At 41.8% G+C, this 18,404-nt stretch overlaps 1 protein-coding gene across 20 annotated transcripts in view; it reads right to left on the reverse strand.

Moving 5' to 3' along the window:
- LOC135492237 (myotubularin-related protein 13-like) overlaps positions 1-18,404 on the reverse strand; it is a 101,904-nt gene that overhangs the window by 63,709 nt on the left and 19,791 nt on the right. For all 20 annotated transcript variants that reach the window (XM_064778570.1, XM_064778564.1, XM_064778550.1 and 17 more), the window contains exons 6-10: positions 5,567-5,817; positions 4,519-4,632; positions 3,713-3,790; positions 1,434-1,547; positions 165-392 (exon numbers count right to left, since the gene is read on the reverse strand). In XM_064778570.1, coding sequence (XP_064634640.1) covers positions 165-392; positions 1,434-1,547; positions 3,713-3,790; positions 4,519-4,632; positions 5,567-5,817 — 785 coding nt within the window. The remainder of the gene's footprint in view (positions 1-164; positions 393-1,433; positions 1,548-3,712; positions 3,791-4,518; positions 4,633-5,566; positions 5,818-18,404) is intronic.

An 18,404-nucleotide genomic window follows, 5' to 3' on the forward strand; every position in this document is an offset into this window, starting at 1 on the left:
GTGTCTATGCCAGGGCAAGTAAAAGATCCAACATAGGTGGACAGTAGCCTATAGTGGACTCCATAACTCCGGCAAAAATCCAATAGGGTTACGAGGCCAGTAATGATATGATGATATGACTCTTTCTCTTTGTGACTTCAATTCCGGGCCTACTTCATACTTACATGAATATAAAGTTGGCTAGCTAGTTCCTTCACGTTTTCGAGATCTCTGTCACCAGAGAGTGCTTCCTCTTTTTGCATATCGACAAGGGTTGCATACACCTCGTCGAAGATATCACATATTCGGTACGGGGGTCCCCTCTCCGCCACAAATGCGCTAAATGCCGTACTTTCTAACACTTTGGTGAGAAAGTCGTCTTCTATCATTGCACGGCGTCCTAAGAAATTGGCCTGAAATACATAAAGGAAAAATCGAAAACATATGACGTCAATGGACTGTGCTTCATGTATAAAGGTAGAATGGGGTAATTGTAGCCCATGTTTAATGGTAACCCCTGCCTATGGTATTGATTGATATCCCCATGCATCAAACAATGCAGGGGCTACAATTACCCCATTCATGTAGGGTAGAATGGGGTAATTGTAGCCCAGGTTAAATTATAGCCCCTGCCTATGATATTGATTGATATCCCCATGCATCAAACAATGCAGGGGCTACAATTAAACCGGAGCTACAAATACCCCATTCTACCTTACAGTAAACCGCAAACACACGGTCAAAGGCAAACCTAAAAAGATTGAAAATTTCAACGGTTATGCATTAACGAGTAACTTTCGGCAGCAAAAACAATATCTAGTCTTCCGCCAAGTGTAAAAGAGAAAGATCGTCAACTTTTAGCTTCACAACTAGTATAAAGTTCAATCCGATCACCAGATTCAGATTTTCAGGAGATTGACTCCAGTTTCACAATAGTTGCATAAATTGAGGTCAACAATTTACTATCTACTTTGTGAAATTGACAGCACTGTATTGGTTATTTGTTGTGTCATGATTAGGGGGAGTGTGGAAGATGCATGGGCCAACGTTTCCCCACTGAAGGTCAATTTTTCCCCATTGAGTAATCATCTAACATAATTTCGCACAGTGATTAAAAAGAAATAGAATATTTACTAGTCATGGTTCAGCGGGAGTGTGGAAGATTCAAGGGACAACTGTACCCCACTTATGGCCATTTTCACCCGAACTTAATACGGTACAATAACCTCATGATCTTACCTTACTGTCTGTAATTGGGAGGGAATTGGACCAAAAATTGGCCATCGCCCTGTCCGCAATTCGGAGTAGAGAGGTGTCTGCTGTACAGAGGTTTTTGTTATTGGAATTGATTTAGAAAAAATCGGGACTGGCCGGACGTGTCCGTAATGTAGAGGTGTCCGCCTGGCAGAGGTGTCCGCTAAGGGAGGTTCTACTGTATAATCTCATGATCTTACCTTGTGAAATGTTATGAAAGGTTCTGGGTGTATTCTTATGATGGTGAGGCAAGATCTATAACCAGTGAAGAGCTCAGCGAAGAACCGAATGAACACAGCTCGAATCTCCTTGTCCTGGAAATAAAGATGACAAAACATTAAACATTTCTCCGAATAATATATCATGATCGCTGTTGAAGAGAAGACGAATTATCTTGAAAAGGCCCCTATTGTCAAAATTTTGAACCTAGTGCTAGTTAAAGATGCTGTAATATTCAGTATTGGTTCCAAGTTCTTAGTCTTCATTAATTCTTGCTGAAAAATGATTGTGACAAACACAATATTTGGCAGAACCAAGGGCAAGAACGAACAAAACTGCCAATAATCAGAATAAAAGTGGTGAGGAAAAAATTGTCCATCATTGTTTTGCCGATATAGAACTACAGTGGAACCTCTGTTAGTGGACACCTCTCTATTAAGGACACTAGTTTTGGTCCCAAAGTGGTTGTTTCCATTCAATTTGACCTCTCTCATCAGGACACCTCTCTATTAAGGACAGCACATGTCAGTCCCGAGGGTGTCCTTAATAGAGAGGTTCTACTGTATGTCGTGAAACGAACAAGCCGTAATAACAATCTTGCAGGTGAACATCAACAGATGACACAATTTGTTCGAGAAATCACATCAGATCATGGGCAACATTTAGAAAATTGTACCATAGAACTAGAAACTCAACATCCGAGATAAAAGATTTTTTTGACAAAGATGGGGGTGTCCGCTAGTGGAGAATTCACCTGGACAATTAACGATAGGCGACGTAACAAAAAAGATAACCACTTCGCAACGGGGCGTTTTTTTTCTTATTCAGTTGGCCTCCGTATTCTACGACGTCACCTGCTGCAGCGGCGTAAAGCCATGTAGTGCATTGTGTCATGATGTCATCAGACTTTTTTTCGGCAGTCGCAGAGTACGAAACGTATACTAGACCAAAACGTCAGTCTACCATAGTGAGAAGTGGTTAAGGGTTGACCACAGGCACCACTATTCTGGCTAGAACTTGAAATCCTAAAGCAATTAGAACTACTTCAAAATGAAGTGAATTCCCATTTAAAGTGATACTATGATGTGATTTACAACTTTGCGAAAAATACGTCCGTTTTTAATTCTTGATCACAAATGTAAAGCTCAAATTTTCCATTTTTGATTAGATTTCTTATAAAATCACTGAATGTAAACCACCGCGACCGCGAACATGTTCATGTTGTGACGTCATCAACGAAAACGGCATCGAAGCGAGCCGTCCGGGCGGGATTAAACCATCAATTTCTAGAAAATGTGCATTTTGATTCGAAAACCTTACCGATTTATGAGAAAGTGACATAGTCATTTGTCAAAAACAGCTAAAACATCATATGGTGAAATTTGACACGAGTTACCCTTGAAAACCTCTTTGGAAAACAAAGAACCGACCCCCCACCCTTAAAAATGCATTCAGTTCGTTTTTAAGAAGAATTCTAATTGCTTCAGGATTTCTAAGTCTGGCCAAAATGGTAGTGCCTATGGTCAAATCTTCAACATTGGAATATTGTCTCAAGGGGAAACGACATGAGATTTTAAGGCTGGGTTGATATTGAATGTGGCTGACCTTGTTATAGAGTGTCGAGGCCAATTGTCCACTCTGTAAGTAACAGTCAGGAAAGTTCTTACACAGCCAGAGTGACCACCAGTGGGCACACAGGCAAAAGTGCCCATCCGTGAATCTATGATAGGGATTTATCATCAATTTTCCATCCATGGAACTATCATGGAGAGTCTCCATCATAGACTTACCCATGTGGTTCTATCCACGGATCGATGACAGAGAATTCACCATCGTAGATCCATGCATGGAACCCATGGTCTAATCTACCACGGGCCTGTCACTGATCCATGGATGAAATCCATAATATACCACGGCCTGTCACTGATCCATGGATGAAATCCATAATATACCACGGGCCTGTCACTGATCCATGGATGAAATCCATAATATACCACGGGCCTGTCACTGATCCATGGATGAAATCCATAATATACCACGGGCCTGTCACTGATCCATGGATGAAATCCATAATAGATTTTTTGACGGGCTATCAAATAATTATATCAGATTTGGTGAACTATTCTTTTTTTCCATAATTCTGAAGACTGTAACTCAAATGGGACAGAACTCGGGGCCTACTGGCGTGATAGCCAGCAGTCTCAACCACTCTGTGGGCGTTCCGTGGCAACTTTCAGTCGTTAAACTACGAGGTACTCACCATCATGACCAAGCCTGATGTCCTGGAGAGTTGAGGAGGAAATGCACAGTCTGCTATCAAAAGGTCTGGATTCAGAATCTGTCAAAAAGAGAAGACAACAACTTGAGAGACACAAAATCATTCAAGACAATACAGAAATCAAAATTTTTCAAGCAATAGCTCTCAACAAGACAGGTATGACCAGAAACGAAACAATAAAACAAGAGTTCTTGTTAAGTTCTTCAGCATTTGCTCTGCAATTGGAGTTGTTTCCCTAGGGAGTATTCCTCCTCCAATTAGGCCAGTCCCTGAATGATCTCTTCATTCAGTTGCGGTCTGCAGGTGCAGTGGACACCAAATTGCCACGTCAACATCATTTCCAATTAGGCTAGATGAGCATTTTTCACATGCCACTATGGCTAGGCACCAATTTAGTTTTCGGCCCAGTGACGCTGTCTTTGGCCAGAGGTAGAGTCCATGCAAGCCACTCATGTTTCTCACTTGGTGGGTCTTTCGCCTGCCCTGGCACAGACACCAGATACAAGGAACCTCGGTTTTACATCTCATTCAATTGACTACGAATAGCCAGGAATTTCAGTTCCTTGATAAGAAAGCCACGCCGGTTCATCCAGAAATATCAATCCTGGGTATTAAACTTAAACACCTTTGTATGTGAAATTGATGCCCTTTGAACTGCCTAACTTGCAAAACTCTAAAATGTTAACTTTTTGTCCGATTTTAAATATTCGAAATTCTACCGAGAGCTGAGTTAGAGGTCTTTTCATTTTTGCATTTTGGTTTTGCAGCCGTTTTCACGGTATGTTTACCTTTATCAACAGCTGCACCGTCTTGGTGTAGAGCGGTTCCAGTACTGGAGGCAGAGAAATGCATTCGGGTACCCTAATACTGCCTCCGTCCAGATCCACTATTATCACATCAAGCTGAAAGAAAACACAAGGAAAAATCAATCAAGAAAGCTGGGCAGACGTGGTGAGGAGGTGTCATCCCATTTCGCCTACTCTCATTTCACCTACACCCACTTTCCCTAAACTAATTTCGCCTACTCCTATTTTGTCTACACCCATTTTGCCTACTCCCATTTTGCCTACTTCCTATTTTGCCTCATTCCCATTTTGCCTAAACCCATTTTGCCTAAACCCATTTCGCCTACTTCCCATTTTGCCTACTTCCCATTTCGCTTACTATGTGATATTAAGGCATATTTCTTAGGCATTTTTGGACATTTTATAGGTCCTGTATACGGTGTACGGGGCAGGCCCATTGAAAGGAAAGCCATGCATTGCTGGTAAGATTTATAACCACTATCACGTCAAAGGAGAGACTGTTAGATAGAGAGAGTGGGCATACAGAAAGCCTAAACCAAGACCAGGGCCAGGGCCAGATGATGGGCCAGGTTACGCAAAGTACAATCACAGGCCTAATTGAGATATATGCTGGAGGGGAGTGGACCGACGGGAAGGAAACTGGCAAACTCAGGTGCCAAGCAGTCATAGCTTGTCGCAATTTTATTGGTTTCTGACGTTTTAAACATCACATGAAAAATTCAAATCCTGCCTGGTTGATGACAAAATTTTAATATTTTCACTGACATTGAATCATATATATTTGCTTCCCGAAATTGGTGGCTTACATTGGAACTAACTTTTTCCCCCTTGTCCGTCATTAAAGGCATTCAAGTGTGTTGGTCAACCATGACTATCTCCTTTGTCCCTCCACCATAAGGCCTAGTTTCCCCTTTTGACATCACTATTTCGCACACTCAGCGCCCCATTTCTGGGAAGGTGTATAGTGACACGTGTGGCATTGTAACAGGCCATGTCACTTCTCTTCCAACTCCGCCTAATCAATACTTACATGACCGACCAAATCGAAGACCTCCTCCCGAAGTGACGAATGTACCCCAGCCAGGAACGGTGTTGGCGTGTTCAGGACCTCGACGAGACTAGATGGCAAAATGGGTATATACACATAACTATAACGTAACGGGTACATGAGTGACGTGAGGGCTTGGCAAGCGTCCGTCAACCTCGAATAGCTCTGCGACAGGAACAAGATCTTGTAGTCTGTGAGAACGGCAGCGAACAGTGAGATTGTGTTGCGAATACCTGCAAAATATAAAACGGACATTGGTCAGGGGAGGAATGAAATACAAGTACATCAGATAAATAATAATGCCACGCATTTATATAGCGCTCTTAAGTAACGTAACTGTTAAAGCGCTGTGGGATATCACATTATTACCCCGGTCTCCACAGAAATCAATCAGGGGTTTCAAGGAGCAACCAGAAGGCGCTCACTTGAACTCAACCAGTCGGGGAACCAAGGAGTGACTCGGCCAGGAGTCGAACCCACGACCCACCCATGTTTAGTGACAATGAATATCATGTTTAGTTTCTTAACATTTTATCTTCTACTCCCTACTGAGCTTAATCACCATATCTCATCTCTGGTTCAACCTGACAGCAGCTTCAATTGAATGGCTCGTCACATCAGATAATAATCAGCCTCCTGCTGGAGATATTTCCTCAGGCTGACATTGAAATCAATTAATAACTCAATTAAAGGCTAATTAAAGGCTAATTAGTCCAGAGGCTGCGATAAACTGCTGTGTGGCAAATCTATAGTCAGAGTCGAGAGTCATCATACGGCATTGTCAGTATAGCAGCTTTCTCGGTTTTTCATGCACGGAGCATGTCTCAGTTTCACCGTTAAAACCTCCTGGCCCTTGTCACATCCCCCAAGAATGGATGTACTCTATTTCATGTCCAGTGCAGGACGACCAGAGAGAGCACACACCCCTATGCCCAACCAAACCTGGGGGCAGAGACACTAACCTAAGTGATACACCCCATTTCCTCATATCTACAGAACCTAGAATTTTATGCTCGGTCAACTCTAGGCAGACTGGACTGTCAACTGGACATATCCCCAGATATTTATGAGGACCTGAGGGCAAGGAAAATATGTATGCTCATGGGATCCCGGGGGGGGGGGGGAGTCATGATATCATATCATGATGCATTGTATTGCATTGCACTGCACTGCATTGCACTGCACTGCATTCCATTGCATTGTATTGTACCACAACATTCCAAGCATGTCTTCATACAGAAGTTTTTCATCATTTCTAATTATGGACTCCTGGCCTAACGGACCAGAACCAATGGATAAATTGATTTCAGTTCAATAAGTACATCATTAATTGATCAGCGGAGATGCATCCATCCTTAGAACAGCTCGTTTTTAGATTAAATCACCTGCGAGGGAATTTTATCATTTTCTGCAGCTTTTCAGCAAAAACGATTTATTGGAAATTGCTCAGCCCTGATAGGCAAGCAGTCTAGGAGAAGGTAAACTCTGATATTCAAACCTAGGCAGTAAATGCCTGTTAAAGTCAACCGGTGTCGACAGGGTCCAGCTCTTGTGTGGTGGCTAAAAATCAAGACCCTATGCACATAGGACAAAAAGGTTAAACAAAAAGTTTTCTGCGGTATAGTTCACGGAAAAAACAACAACAATTTTTTCAACTTTTACTGATGTGCTTTGTGTGTGAAACGATGATTAATGTATGTCATCCCTTTGTCTGATATCGTGGAAGTGTGTACAATCAAAACCAATTGACCCATCCAATTGGTGCACCCCAACATCAGCCTCAGAAAAGTGTACGAATTACCATTAACCATTTTCGGACATATCCAGATCACACTCAATGGATGACCTCATCACAAGGGCTATTAACAGTTTAGAAATTTGATGACTGGATTGCCCTGACAATTTTCGATCAAGCAAAGTGATTTTCTAAGGTCAGTTCCATGACCGATGAGATTTCCTGTTTATCACCATCTAGTTTCCTCGATGCAGATGGGGCCTTTTTAGAGGGGGCCCCACCAGGACTGCAAATGCAATCAACCAACCCAAGCTCTCCTCTAATCATGAGATTGATGGTGAGGCATTCTACTATTGAAGCTCAAATGTCAGTGCTTCAAGCCTCTCTGCCTATCTTAATCTTCCCTTTCTCGACCATAGCTCACCCCCTAGTCTCTTCATTCCAGGAGTGGCCTTGTTAGAGGGGCCCTAACAGGAGAGCAAAAGCCCCGAACCAACCCAAGGTCTCTTCTAATCATGAGATTGATGGTGAGGCATCCTACTATTGAATCTCAAATGTCAGTACATCAAGCCACTTTAAAAGCAGTCCCAACACATCCACAGCAGGGTCCCCATACCTATGACCCTCACCACCAAGTTTGGGGTCCTCTTAGAGGGGCCCCACCATGACTGCAAATCCAATGAACCAACCCAAGCTCTCTTCTAATCATGAGATTTATGGTGAGGCATCACATTATTGAACCTCAAAGGTCAGTGCACCAATCCTCTACACAGACCATCCCAAAACGTCCACAGCAGGGTTCCCATACCTATGAACGTCACCACCTAGTTCGGGGTCCTCTTAGAGGGGCCCTACCATGACTGCAAATGCAATGAACCAACCCAAGCTCTTGTCTAATCACGAGATTGATGGTGAGGCATCCTACTATTGAACCTCAAACATCAGTACATCAAGCCACTTTACAAGCAGTCCCAACACGTCCACAGCAGGATTCCCATACCTACGAACCTCACCACCTAGTTCAGGATCTTCTTAGAGGGGCCCTACCATGACTGCAAATCCAATGAACCAACCCAAGCTCTCTTCTAATCATGAGATTTATGGTGAGGCATCACATTATTGAACCTCAAAGGTCAGTGCACCAATCCTCTACACAGACCATCCCAAAACGTCCACAGCAGGGTTCCCATACCTATGAACGTCACCACCTAGTTCGGGGTCCTCTTAGAGGGGCCCTACCATGACTGCAAATCCAATGAACCAACCCACGCTCCCTTCTAATCATGAGATTTATGATGAGGCATCCTACTATTGAACCTAAAAGGTCTGTGCACCAAGCCTCTATACAGACCATCCCAAAACGTCCACAGCAGGGTTCCCATACCTATGAACCTCACCGCCTAGTTCAGGATCTTCTTAGAGGGGCCCCACCAGGACTGCAAATCCAATGAACCAACCCAAGCTCTCTTCTAATCATGAGATTTATGATGAGGCATCCTACTATTGAACCACAAAGGTCAGTGCATCAAACCTCATTACAAGCACATTATGGTCAGTATTTAGAACAGATTAATCATCCATTGATTGCTGAGCAAATTTACAACCCGATTCTGGCCGCATCTGACTGTAATCAAAGCAGGAATGCAGCGTAGTAGTCTAGTCCCTGGAGGCGATAGAACCAGGTGGATTAGGGTACTCATGGTCGATAGCAGTTGGCTGGTCAATGTTGATGAACAACTGAATTTATCAACAGACTGGCTCGCAAACGTGAAGAAGAAAGAAGTGATTGCTCTTCAGAGACAACAGAAGAACAAAACTTTGATTCCCACTCAGTGATCATGACGTAAGCACATTCATCCACGTAGAATACTTTCGGATGTCCTGAAACTAATGAAAGTGCTGAAAAAGTTCATCTCAATGGGCATGATATATCAGAAATTGGTAATTTTTACTCGATTTCATGCTTTGTCTCTTTCAAGAAGAGCGATCACCAGATTAAAGGGTTGATCATAGGCACCACGAATTTGACTGGACCTCGAAATTCTAAAGCAACAGAAGTCTTGTAAAACAAAGTGAATGTTGATTTCATGGTTGAGAGTCAGTTCTTTGTTTTCCAGAGAACTGACTCCCACCCTTGAAATTGACATTCACTTTACTGCCAAAATGGTGGTGCCTGTGGTCAACCCTTAACGAGTGAAAGTTCACAATTTCTTTCTAGCATGCAGATCACTTAATGTTTTTGTAATTTCTCTTCATTTGGTTCAGTACTAAACTAGAATTTATAAGAACAGTATTAATTGAAAACTGCTCGGACAGCAGGGGGCCCTGCACTCAATTGCTAAATTGATTATATCCATGGCTTGTTCAATCAAAGGCTGTAGCAGAACCAGCTGAACACACCGAATGACTGACAGTACATAAAGCAAGTGATGGTCAACAACAAAGCAGCATAGGCCTGTTCTAGGAATTGTAGGTTGACAAGTTGAAGCACAGCTGGTGATCAGTGTTCTCTACAAGGCCATTTTGTCAGAGTGTCCCACAGACCGAGAGCCTAGGTCCTTCAGGGTAGCTGAACTAGGTACCAATATAACCGAGTGTTGGAGTGGGTAGGGGGTCATCTGAGATGAAAAGAAATGGTCGTCTGCCGAGTACCCCCTCCCCCATTGCGTGTGGGCCTGGAGACACCCCCCCTCCCTAAAACAGTCTAAAAACCGGGTCTAAAATAGTTGACCAAGGTATCCTCTGACACCACTACCATGGGGCGCCTAGGCAGCTTACCACCCAACCTTGGAAGCAGCCACCCTACCTTGCCTTTGAATTTTGTAAAGGGTTTCTTTTTGACCAGCCTACCTTAAATTGCTGACCACCCTACCTTATGTTGCACACTGGCAAAACTTCTTGAATATCAAGAGAAGCGACCTACTTATGTGGCCAACCCTGGGTGATCCAATTCAAAGTTCCTTTTGTACATTTCACATAATTTTGTCATAATTTAAATTACATATGAACATGATGAAGGAACATGAGAGGGAGACGAACTCAGAAAAATTTGATGGTTATCTGATGACATCCAGGCTCCCAGCATGTGGTTTGTATAGCAAATATCCCAGTATGACGAGCAGTCCTCACTCTTAGAAATAAAGGTTAATTTTCGGTTTTAAAAAGTCTTTAATGGTGTTTCGGCCAACAGAAATACCGCCCCGTCAAGTTTTTTTGCAAAATGATAAATTTTTTCCGCTTCTGTATGCAAAACCAATGAGACTTTTTACAAGGGGTCTATCACATCTTTTCGTATTTCATATCTGCAATAGTCTTTGCCAAAAATCGGGCGATTTCTTTGCAAATGAGCCAAATTTTCCAAGGATCCCGATGCTAAAAAATCAATGTCAAAGATTAATAGCCGTAATACGTCAATTGAGCTAATTATTGCCTATCATAAAGAGGTTGGTTGCACTTTTGAGAAGCATGGACGTGCCATTCCGCCGAATAAATCTAGGTTGGACACTTTTCCGAATCAGATATCGATTTGACGTGCATTGTTTTTACCCCGGAGCACTTTACGCTAATGTAATGAAAAACGATCGATCGTTAACTACTAGACTTCCAACACCTCTGACTACTCACAAGCCACCTTACCACGAGAATAACCAATTCACCTCATTTTTAACCTGCTTCGTAATATTATGTTTTATGACACGATTATGATTATGGATCGAATGTCGTCAGCATTTGTCTGTCAAAACAATGAGAACATGGGGCAGACAGGTTAACTCAGAATTTTTTTCCTGTGCTCTTTCTTGGAAAAATTATCACTGGCAATGAATCTGTTTTTATTTTGGAGTCAGTCAATTAGCATACTTAAGTTCCAGCGCTATTGCCTCTGAAGCTTCCGCCCAAACTACTAAAGAAATACGTGTCTTTTTTCTGTATATTGCAAGCCTCACTTTACGTGCACCTCACCCAAATTTGAGCTGATTCTGCCGTATGCAATGTACACTATCTGTAAACGGTAAATAAAGTAGCATATGGTGAGCCCGTTTTTTGATCACGCAGACCTCACTTTCCATCACCACTGCCAGGGTTTCCGCCAGAGGGGGGGGTGGGGGATGTGGGGGATTCATCCCCCCTAAAATATTTCCAATTTACTGTCAAATGAGTAATTTTCATGATTTGATAGGTAAAATAAGAGCATTTGGGAGCCAATTGTAGCGGTTTTAGGTCCAAAAAGCGTCTCAGGAGGGGTCATATACCCTTTTTAAGAAAAACAAATTTTAGAAAAAAATTTTTTTCAGAAAAAAATTTTTTTTTTTGTTGCTCCCCTCAAACTTAATACTGGCGGAAACCATGACTGCACTGCTAATATCAACTGGATTCAAAAACAACTTCACATGCTTTATCTTCTCTGGAACTGCGTACGTTTCAATGCAAAGTATAAAGTGGTTTTTGAATGAGACACAAAAATGCTACAGTTGCCCGAGATATCAGACAGCTGATCGAGCAATAGCATGGTCAGTAGCATCACGCTAACTTGTTGCCATTGTGTGAACAGTGATGCTGTTTATGAGTACAGTAGAACCTCTCTTAGCGGACACCTCTCTAATAAGGACAAACTCTGTATTAAAGACACTAGTTTTGGTCCCAAATTGGTTATTTCCATTCAATTTGACCTCTCTAATCAGGACACCTCTCTATTAAGGACAGCACTTGTCAGTCCTGAGGGTGTCCTTAATAGAGAGGTTCTACTGTAATAGCCTATCAACTTCATTTTGAATAGATTGCATACAAATGCAAGCTGTACTTTTAGTCAAGGTATTGACCCACGGTGTTTGTAAAGCTGAGCAATGTCAATACATTGAGGGTCAAAATGGTCATTTAGCAGCACAGGACTTGAATAAAGCCTTTCAAAATGGGTCTCTCAATTGCACAAGTCTGGTCATCCATTTTTTCACTAAAAATGGGTGTTTTGGCTCATTTTGGGCACATATCGTTTCGTGTCAGGGAAACTGCCCTTTAATGCCGAAACACATTCATTTTAGTTCATTACGTAAAAATGGCATTTGAGAGCATACTTGAGGGTTTTTAGGCAAACAAATGCTTCAGAGGAGCTCAGAGGGGTGATACTTAAAACTTTTGCACCGTGACATACAGGCAACCAGTGTGCAAGCAGTTTCACAGCCTACCCAGCATTACAGCAATGGTTGTGCGCAGCTTCGCAATGCAGCGGGCATGTCAATTGTGACGGGGACTGTGTAAGAAAAGACCCACGCAACTTTCTTTATAGTGAAGTCTGTCAAAAACGTTTTTTACCGTGCGGTAAAAAAGCTGGCACCGCCGCTAGGACTTAGTACGCCAAATCTCTAGTTCTCAATTTACCCAGTAGGCCGACTCAAAAAATTCAACCACTCTTTCTTCATAATTGCTTGAACTGTTTGAACCAGAATTTCCAGTATTTTCCTTGAGCAATTGCCATAAGTTAATACTAAACTGGTTAGTAACAAATTTCAGCTGTTTCGCCGACTCAATCTTGGATTACATGCTGGAGATGTACTATACATGTTGTACCTTTATAGTGTATAAACTATGGAATGCAAATCACGAAGAAAGGCTACATAGAATTCACTTCCAGTTTCTTATCCTATACTTAAAGCTCCTAGGCGCAAACGAGCAATTCTTATTGCAGCAACCTGGGATCAAGATCCCATGTGACATAAATCTCTTGTTTGTAGCTTGCTTGGGAAGTTAAAACCTGCGATGGACCAGCAAGCTGTCCAAGGGGATTGACACCCCTTAGCCCAGAAACCAAGATAAGCTTGATGAGATGTTCGGCAACTTGGGCAATTGGACAGCGGACTTTAATTTTTACATCATCAAATCTGACACATAAAAGGCAAATAATCGCATTAGTCAGGCCTTATATTTATGACTAGATCCAACTGAACTCAACTAAAAACGCTTAACCAAATGCTACAGATTCCAGAGCATCAATGCCTAAAGCCCCAGCTTCTGGTTTTAGGGTTGGCCCCTTGCCACGATGGGGCCATCTCAAAAGATGGCATTGGTCTGATGAACTGCATTATACGTGGCGGACATTCCTGAAGGTGAAAGCACCAGAAGTATCATCTTGGAACGGAAATAAATTCTTTATCTATTCCCACATTCTCTAGTGAAGGAAGTGTTCCAATTTTTTTCTCTCAAAATATGGTAGGCCTATATAGATATACATGTATTAGACTTAAATAATGTTATTCTTTTCTAGAAGTTTGAAAAACTCAAATTTCTACATGTTATCGAACAAATGAATCTCATTAATCTTGCGCACTTTACAGCACAGACTTGATTAAATTTGACAACATGAAAATAAACAATTATGCTAAGGCACGTTCCAAGACATCATTTGTTCAGCTACAGCCTTCTATGATGTCGTTCATGGCAATGAAGAAACGCCTGTACATGACGTCATGACGTCATGAGATTGTGATTTCAACCGTCAGAGCTCACGAATGACGCACCACAGGGTGGCCCAGAATTATCTTCCCTCACAATGGATACAATATACATGCTTCCCGAAATTGGTGGCTTGCATTGGAACTAACTTTTTCCCCCTTGTCCGTCATTAAAGGCATTCAAGTGTGTTGGTCAACCATGACTATCTCCTTTGTCCCTCCACCATAAGGCCTAGTTTCCCCTTATGACATCACTATTTCGGACACTCAGCGCCCCATTTCTGGAAAGGTGTCTAGAATCCTATTGTGTGAGGGAAGATAATTCTGGGCCACCCTGTAGACCAAAATATTGGCCCACCAAAGAGAAAAGTTCTTGCAGATAACGCTACGAAACGATTTTCGAGATGGCCTCTTCAGACTGGCCGCTTGCCAACTCAGGTAAAGTAAACTTTGCGCATTTACCTAACTCTGAAGTTAGCACCACTTATTTACTCAAGCCGTCTGCTACAACCAACCGGATTCCGGAATGTCCGACCATCACGCTAATGTAGCAAGTTGCAACATGGAAACTTGGTCTGCCACAAGGAATACTACCCAACACCTTCAAATGAAATGTTTCATACATTTACCTAGATTGTAGATTACCTAGGCTGGCGGGTCATTCCGTGGTCAAGGGCAGACATGCTGGAGAAATCATAGAAAGTTGCGGCTTGTAATGGAGAGCTGCAACAACCATGATTCACGCATAAGAAAGCCAATACAGCCTCTAAACTGTGGCTGAAACCAGCATCCAATTTCTTCCACAGCAGAAGCTCACCTAAATCCACAAAATGTCCTCATGCTGTGGCAAAATGACCCTCTAAATCCAAGACCCAAAGGGCTACACATAAAACTTAAAGTAAGCAATCAAAAGACCTGGGAAAAACCTTTAGTCAGCAATCAAAAGACCCGGGAAAAACTTTCAGTAAGCAATCAAAAGACCTGGGAAAAACCTTCAGTCAGCAATCAAAAGACCCGGGAAAAACCTTCAGTCAGCAATCAAAAGACCCGGGAAAAACCTTAAGTCAGCAATCAAAAGACCCAAAAAAGAAATTCCCAACACAAGCCAATGCGTACATCACTTTTTCAACAGCAGACGGACCGCCTGCAACTAAAAAAGAATCAAGTGGCCGACATTGCAAATTATCTGCAAAAAACCCCTGCCACCTTTCCAACTCTGATTAGCACAGTTATAGAGGTAAACATGATCTAGATCAAGGCTAACAAGAACATGAAAGATCTAATAGTATTATTTGTTCACGTACTCTGGTTTCATCGATCGAAGACCGTTTCAATTGGACGTTGGACTGTCATTTCACCACATTTGGGTTGATGGGTTTGGTTTTTCCAGTGCGAGCAAAAGACCCCACCAAGTAAGAAACATGAGCAGCTTCCGTGGACTCTGCCTCTGGCCAAACTCGGAGTCACTAAGCAAATAAACCCAAATGGTGCCAAACTGTAGTGGCACATACCAATGCTCATCCCGCCTTGGAGGAGGAATACTCCCTGGAGACTTACACCTCCAAGTGCAGAGCGAACTCTGGCGAAGAAGAAGAGGCTATCACCACCAGCTGCTAGTTGGTACAGATTTGAAACCTTTAACAGACACCTGAGTACACAACGCTCATTTAACACTCAGGCCTGTTTACCTTTTTCTGTGCTTTAATTTGTAGAAAGAAGGTGCAGAAACTGGTGGGTTAATTTCGATGACTAACGTAGATTTAGGAGGCAGGATGAAAGCTGCTTTCTCAACAATCAGGTGAAGGTATAAAACAAGTTGTGTTATTACACAGGAGCCGGCAGGAGAGGCTTTGCATCTTGAGGATGCAACTCATCACAGAAGTGATTTCGTGCAATGCTGTTGCATGTGGCGTTGCTTTGCAGAATAGTTTTTGGCACCCCTGGTTCACAGGGAGCCGGGGCAGGGGGGTGCAGCAAAGAAGTAGGCCACAACACTGTGACCCCTACTGCGATACGTCCTGGACCCAATTATCCTCAACCTGTATTGTATAGAAGTCAGAGCTTGTACATTGTTTCAATCAGTGCATATTTGCCAAAAATGGCAAGTTTTCTCTGGTGCCAAGACAGCAGTGGCAAACACATGCACATGAATGAGAACCTAGGTAGAGTCTAAGTATGCATCACCGAATACAAAATCTTCAACTTCGGCCCGCCACTGATTCAAAGTCCCAAAAGAAGTTTGAGTGCACTAAAATTTTACAAAACTTAATACAAATAGAGTGGGATATGAGAGTCAATATATTATTTGCAAGCAGATCCGGTAACAAAGCACACCACTTAGAAAAGAGCCAAAATCATTATTGACGTTTCTTGCCAAGAAAGAAAACTTCTTGGAATGAAAGTTATAAATAAATTCAAGCTATTTTTAGCATAATGTGCTAACCTCTCCACTGTCATATAAACCAAAGGTAAAAGTGATCATCGTTGACCCAGATATTCGATATGATGACCCAGAAGTTGATGATGTTTATTCTCAAAACATCATCAGCAAATTTGAAAGCAAATTGATGGTTTCTGCAGCAGGCTTTATCTTATGTGAGTGTGGATATATCTATGGCGGTATGCCAGCTTTTTATAAGTTGGCAAGGAACAACAAACCAATGAATTTGTCCCTGAATGCCTGCATTGAAGTGACAAACTGCCTCTGGAAGATTTTTATTTGCTGAGTAGAAAGTAAACACATTTTTACGGCGATTTTTTCTCAATGACACCTGACTGACATCACAGTATGTTTCAATCTTTGTCAGACTTTGACACAGCTTGATACTAAAGATAATATAAATCATATATGTCTTTAAATGACCAAAGTCTGCAGAAAAATGGATATTTGGGCCGGTTTTCAAAAGTGATTTTTATGAAAATTTCACAGTGAAAATAAGATATCCATGGTGGAAAGGTCAAGGACATATTTTTCTATGCACATAAGTACGCAAAACAGTTCTCTCAAACAAGCCAATCAGCTGCACGGTCACAAAATAATATACATCACAGCGAAAACACTACATTGGTACTAATTGAGTGTGCTCATACTTTATATATGCAGCACAGCACTGTACTTCCTGTGTACTGCAAATTCACGGTCCCCTGTGACCTGATTAAACATTTTTGAACCCAAAACACCATAGATATAGTACACCACAGATGTAGTTTTTTACATGCAAACAGCATGGTTCTTCCTGTGTACTGCAAATTCACGGTCCCCTGTGACCTGATTAAACATTTTTGAACAAAAAACACCATAGATTAGTACACTATAGATAGTAATTACATATATGCATAGAGCATGGTTCTTCCTGTGTACTGCAAATTCACAGTCCCCTGTGACCTGATTAAACTTTTTCGAATAACAAACACCATAGATATAATACACTTTAGAAGTACTAATGCATACAACATGGTTGTTCCTGTGCACTGCAAATTCACAGTCCCCTGTGACCTGATTAAACATTTTTGAACCCAAAACACCATAGATATAGTTCACCACAGATGTAGTTTTTTACATGCATAGAGCATGGTTCTTCCTGTGTACTGCAAATTCACGGTCCCCTGTGACCTGATTAAACATTTTTGAACAACAAACACCATTAGTGCACTATAGATAGTACTTTACATCCATGCATAGAGCATGGTTCTTCCTGTGTACTGCAAATTCACAGTCCCCTGTGACCTGATTAAACTAACAGCATAGATATTGTACAATACAGATATTACTTTACGCATACAGCATGGTTCTTCCTGTGTACCGCAAATTCACAGTCCCCTGTGACCTGACTAAACTTTTTTGAACAACAAACAACAAACACCATACTCTGAGTCTGACTCTGAAAAGCGTTAAAAATAGGCTCTGCCACCAGTTATACACTAGTGTACCAGCATTCTATGAATTAGAATTCTTGTGCGGATAATTCTGGAAAATACATAATCATCCTCCATCACAAATGTTGTTGCTTCCATAGTAATTACTCTTGGGATGTCCATAAAAAAATTTGGAATGAACACTTGTATTTGACATGCTTTATTACTCTCATCAAGGCATTCCCCATTCATTGAGCAATTTACAATTACCACAGACGTGTATCACCAGTAGCATTGTCTAGTCACTGTAAAAATGTATTTTTTCGACATTCCTATTTTATTTGAATAGCATCGGGCATTTCAGTACGTGCACTGACAACTTGAATTGAAGTACATATTTGAATTATGCTGATTTACGGGGCATTTGCTTCAGAGAGAGACCTATGTGGAAATATATTTAGCTACCATCTGCAAAAATTAATAGATGCATGCCATTGTCTTTTCAAACTGACCACGATTTTCGGGAAATACACTAAAACACACTCTGCAAGACTCCTGAATCTGCACTCGAGACAGTAACAAAATGATTTCATCTTTAAAGCGACATGACATCAAATATTAAAATTCACTTCAAATGAAAAACCTTCCCGAGACGGTTCAACCTTCGGAGTAACTCAGGCTGAGTAGTGACATGGTAACAGCACTATCATATTGTTTGCGGAGTTTGGCAAACCAAGTAGATTTGGCACTCCAATCGGGAAACTCTTAAACGGGTGTTTACTCTTGA

The sequence above is a fragment of the Lineus longissimus genome, chromosome 8 (genome assembly GCF_910592395.1).
Source record: "Lineus longissimus chromosome 8, tnLinLong1.2, whole genome shotgun sequence".
Taxonomy (NCBI): Eukaryota; Metazoa; Nemertea; class Pilidiophora; order Heteronemertea; family Lineidae; genus Lineus; species Lineus longissimus.